This window comes from Pyrus communis, chromosome 6 (assembly GCF_041283825.1).
Source record: "Pyrus communis isolate YQ-2024b chromosome 6, ASM4128382v1, whole genome shotgun sequence".
NCBI lineage: Eukaryota > Viridiplantae > Streptophyta > Magnoliopsida > Rosales > Rosaceae > Pyrus > Pyrus communis.
The window spans coordinates 7,195,048-7,200,369 of NC_142570.1; the positions used below are offsets into that span (position 1 = coordinate 7,195,048).

The 5,322-nt window shown below is 36.1% G+C and overlaps 2 protein-coding genes across 2 annotated transcripts; one reads left to right on the forward strand and one right to left on the reverse strand.

Moving 5' to 3' along the window:
- Window positions 1-804: 804 nt before the first annotated feature.
- On the forward strand, window positions 805-1,810 carry LOC137710110 (putative RING-H2 finger protein ATL61). Its single transcript, XM_068449064.2, has one exon. The coding sequence runs from the start codon at window positions 1,025-1,027 to the stop codon at window positions 1,604-1,606; it is 582 nt and encodes a 193-aa protein (XP_068305165.1). The 5' UTR covers window positions 805-1,024; the 3' UTR covers window positions 1,607-1,810.
- A 1,365-nt stretch (window positions 1,811-3,175) lies between these two features.
- LOC137710567 (histone H4) lies at window positions 3,176-3,733 on the reverse strand. Its single transcript, XM_068449633.2, has one exon. The coding sequence runs from the start codon at window positions 3,658-3,660 to the stop codon at window positions 3,349-3,351; it is 312 nt and encodes a 103-aa protein (XP_068305734.1). The 5' UTR covers window positions 3,661-3,733; the 3' UTR covers window positions 3,176-3,348.
- Between the last annotated feature and the right edge of the window lie 1,589 nt (window positions 3,734-5,322).

Below are 5,322 nucleotides of genomic sequence, written 5' to 3' on the forward strand. Positions count from 1 at the left end.
ACAAAAACAACCACACCTGTTATAATATGAGTGGAGAGAAAATATATTATTTATTTTGTAACACATTTTCTACAACTTGTGTTCTCATTGTAGAAAAAAATTCTCTTGGCAAATATGGATGAGAAATAAAGGAAAATGATTTCCACACGTTTATTTCAACCTGTCACACACTTATCTTTGTTTTTTGACATCAAACTCAAAACAAACAAAAAAATCAAATATAAATAACGATCAAGATTAAATAAAAGTGTGTAATTATCATTTCGAATAATAAAATGTTGGGCTTAATTGGATCGTTAGTCTCTATGGTAAAAGGATTGTCGGAAGATAGACCTGTGGTAGAAAAAATTAGAAATTAAGCACTTGTGGCGAAGTTTTTTAGGATTTAGGCGTAAAATTGAAAATTTTATTATTAGCACGTAAGTTACACATGTGGAGCTAAAACGAAACTCTTCTTTAATTGTTAGCACGTGAGGCTAACTTTATTATTTCAGCCTCGCATGTGAACCTCTTACGCTAACCGTTAACGAAAATTTTAAATTATTTATCTAAATCCTAACAAATTTTACTACAGGATTTAAATTCTAATTTTTTTACTATCGCTCGACAACCCTATCATCACGTTAACGATTAATCCAATCGAGCCTTTAAAATGTTATTGCAACTTGCAGATTGAAAAGTAGAAGGCCAAGTCCAAATCCTTTTAAAATACATTAAAAGCCTCTTTATTCCACCCGGGGTCAGTGGCAACTAGAAAGGCCAATTGTCGTTCAATGTAGAATAGTTGACCAACAGTGACAGGTCGGCTGAATTGAAACACGTCGGGATAGGATTGCCTGTATCGTTCTTATGCAATACTCAATGCGTCCGACATCCGGCTTTACTTATACTTTTCCCATCCTGCTTACCCAATCCAAACGAATCCAATCCGGAAGGAACCCACAGTAGTGTATATTTATCCATCTGCTTTCTTTTCTTGCAACACAAACACCTCCAAATCCAATCCCATCCCCTCTAATCCCCCATGGATTTCTCCTGTGTTGGTATTAACTTCCCCAAATGGCGCAAAGGCCTTCAAAACCTGCTAATCTTTGCACACTGCTTAAAGATCGTACTGATAGTGGCGCTTAACCATCTGGGACTGCTAAAACCTGCAGTACAGATCTCTGAGCCAACTGCTGACTCCATGGACCGCCACCATCCGAATCCGACCAATTCGATACTGGCGATCGATCCCCTGTGCCCGTCGATAGTCCCGGTCCCAATCCACGTTCTAACAGAATACATCAAGAGGCGGCTTCCGGTGGTGGAATTTAGTCAGGTTTTCGAAAAATACACAAAACTTGGAGATCAAGATACTGCTTGCAGTATATGCTTGGAGTGCATAGAGAGGAGCCATGAGGTGAGGGAGCAGTCTAACTGCGATCATTTGTTTCACAGGGAGTGTCTGGATAGTTGGGTCAATCGGGGCCACGTGACCTGCCCCTTGTGCCGAGCTACGCTGTTTCCGGCCAAGAGCAAAACGGCGAGCTGCGGCGGAGGAAATTTAGGGACGACGGAGAGGGGTGATGCCTACTTTGATAGGTTGGAATTCATTGTGAGATGAGTAGTTTTCTATGAACTCATTCCCACAAGCCGCGGAAAATGTGTATAGTAGTAATATTTCTTTGAACATTTCTACAAAATTAATAGTAGGTAGTATAAGTTACCAATTCAATTCCTTGATGTATACATATTTCTTGTAAAAAATGCTGGAAGGGTTATGAAATTCTATGCCTAATATCTGAATGATTTAATTAGCATGCTAAAACCAACTGGCATTACTTCATTTATGATATGAACCTCTGTGAGACCAACCAACAAACACCTTGCCTGCAATAAAAAAAAAATAATAATAATAAATAATAAATAAATAAAAACTAATGAAAATGACTCGAAAACTTTGAGTTTTAACGATAATGAAAAAATAAAGGGTAAAGTGAATATTACCAAGATTGATTTTTTAGTGTTAAAATATAGTTTTTCGTTAAAGTGAACAGTATAGAGAGTTTTTCGTTAAAGTTTCCTAAAAGAAATGGGTTCAAAACAAACATTTATAAGACAAAAGTTTAGGGCAAAACATTTTGAAAAAGAAGGAAAAAGGCTTGAAAAGAGACTTTTCAAAAACAAAAAAATAAGAGTACTTAAAGCTTATGGAGTACGTAGAACAAAATCAAGCCCAATAATTTTCTAAATGTTCCGAGTTGGTCGTTGCTTGACTGTGGCAACGGATGGGGTAAAACTCCCCATAATTTATCTGGACCCGAAAAGAGTATATAATCGTAGCTTATCACTGATTATTTACTTTTTAAAAAAATAAAATATACAACTGACCATACTTAATAAAATAAAATTTTATTGTTGTTGAACATTTCTTACACTAGTTTTAATTTCATCCGTTAAGTATCTTAAGAAATTACCAATTGGATTAATTATTTTTTAATTCTAAGCCTCAAATCTCAATGAATTAGACATAAATTAAACAATAATTTATGTCTAAAAAATCTCTCAGACATAACAACAAACACCTTGCCTACAACAAAAAAATGGGTGCACCATTGGTACAGCCACTAAGGGATCAGAGTGGTTCCAGGCTCATCCTGACTATTGTGTAAGAAATTTTAACGGCTTTAAACTTGCAGTTGTAGAACCGTAAGACATGAAGAAGTTAAGTCGAAATACATCGTATCTTACATTTTTCTAACAATTTTGTTTGTTTTGTCTTTGTGAATTAATGAAACTCGAGGTTGAGGTTTTAAAATCAACTTTAATGTTATTTCTAAAGCTACCTAATCAACTATTATTTACAACCATCTTCTTTGCCCTTCTTTTTCTATCAAACTATTCAAACCAAATTTCTTTGTATTTTCTTCCTATAATTTCAATTTTTTTATCGTTTACCTTGCCCTCTACCTCCCACTCTTGTATTATACACTTCCTTCGATTCTCTTTATTAAATTAATGGGTCCTTTAATTTTGTGAAGATCACTTCAATTGTTGATGCTACGAGTTCTAAATCTTTCTCAAGACATATATAAAAAACCCTCTCTCACAAAGAATTTTAGCTCCACCATTGGGTGCACCACAAAATCAATCCAACAATTCAGTAACTACAAATTGTGCACAATAATTCTCTTTTAAGTAATATATCTTCATTGATGGCATTGGAAGCGGAAAGGATCCGATTGGAATTACATATTCAAATCGATCTCAGACATTCAAAATTAACAAGCAAATTCATCAGATCATAACAAGTTTTACAAAAAGCCCCAAATTTAACCAGAAGGATTCGATTCAAAATATCATGAATTAACCTCCGAAACCATAAAGTGTTCGTCCCTGCCTCTTTAGAGCATAGACAACATCCATGGCGGTCACCGTCTTCCTCCTGGCATGCTCGGTGTACGTCACAGCGTCGCGAATGACGTTCTCCAAGAAGATCTTGAGAACCCCTCTGGTTTCTTCATATATGAGGCCGCTTATGCGCTTCACACCTCCTCTGCGAGCGAGCCTTCGTATGGCGGGCTTGGTGATCCCCTGGATGTTGTCCCTCAGCACCTTCCTGTGCCTCTTGGCTCCGCCCTTACCCAACCCCTTTCCTCCCTTTCCTCTCCCTGTCATTTTCCCGGAAATTTAAATTTTCTGACCTCCCAAACAAATTTGTTGTGAAAGTTAAGTTGAATCTGGTGAATGAAGAATCGACGAGGAAGGGGGGTTTATAGTGGGGAGCGGAATCGAGCGATCTTTGAATTTTTGGCGTTGCCGCCTCGGCTGAGCTTTGTTCGCGGATTTTTTGTTTTTTTGTTTTCAACTGGTGCCGTTGGATCGAAACTTATCGACGGCTGGCCAGGTCGATCCTCGTGAATGAAATTTGTACTAACTGAATACTTTATTATGGGTCATCTAACGGCTGAAATAAGATATTGAAAGAGTACTTGGATCGTGTAAATACGGTTTCGCCACTGCCGCAGTTTTACATTTTTTTTTTCTTCATTATAATCATAAATAGAGTAAATATGACCCCGTATAAGTTTGTATACAATTGCAACTTCATCAAACATTTTTAAAATTTCACAATGACAAACATTAAAATTTAATTAAAATATCATACATCTATTACAATTAGTTAAATTAATTGTTTACATTATGATGTAACAAGATAAAAATACCTTAAAAAAATAATTATTCAAAGTAAGTATTTAATATAATTTTGAAATAACAAAATAATAATAATAGGCCCCACCTCCTCCTTCTCTGGTCAAACATAGGGCTGGTTTGGTATTGCTATGCTTTGAAAAAAAGCTGCTTCTGCTGTGCTGTGAGAATAAGCAGTTGTGAAATAAAGCAGCAGAGTGTTTTGTAAAACTTTATGTAAAACAGATGTGAAAAAAAACCGATTTTTCAAAGCTGGGTTTTGCAACTTCTTATTTTTGGATTTTTTTTTCATCCAAAACTGTGAAAAAAAACTAAAGCTAAATGTTTACCAAACACAAAAACAGCTCCCAGCTTTTTTTAGAATCACCTCAGTACCAAACCAGACCTTAGACCCAACCACACCTCATTCTCTACAACCCTCCCCAACCCAACCTCTCAAATTCGTTGCAGGACCTCTCTCAATCCTATCTTCCCCCTCCCTTTTCCATAAGCCACCCAGTGTGGTAAACTTCCGGCAAGATAACGACACGCCGTTGAGTTTCAAGACATCATTAGACAAAGTGATGTTGATCTAAAACCCCACCTGATTAGTCCTCAAAAACAACTTATTTAACATATGTTTAACGGATGTAAAATGTTGCAATTAAATTACAACTTGTATGACATTAAATTGCAATTAAATTGTAATTGTACACTAAGTTCAGGGTGAAATATGCAATTTATCCTAAATTTTCTTAAGGGTAAACCACCTATACCCCCAAACCATTACAAGATTGTCGTTACCCCAAAAACTACTTTTTTTGCTGATTTACTCCCTTAACTAGTACGAAACAGCCAATTACTCCCCCATTGCTAGATTTTAGAGAATTTTATCCAAAATTTTGTTAAGTGGTGTTAAAGTAACTTATGTGGATGGTGAAGAACCTTCTGAAGCACAAGTTGACAGTGATGAATAGCAATGTGGATAGCGGATATGAACAACACAAATACGTTAGTGCCTAAATTCATGAATTTAGTGAGATAAAAAGACAAGTTTGTCCTCTTGCCTCTCACATGACACCACTTAATAGGGAATTTAGATGAAATTCTCTCAAATATAACGGCAAAGGTTATTGGCAATCCTATAAT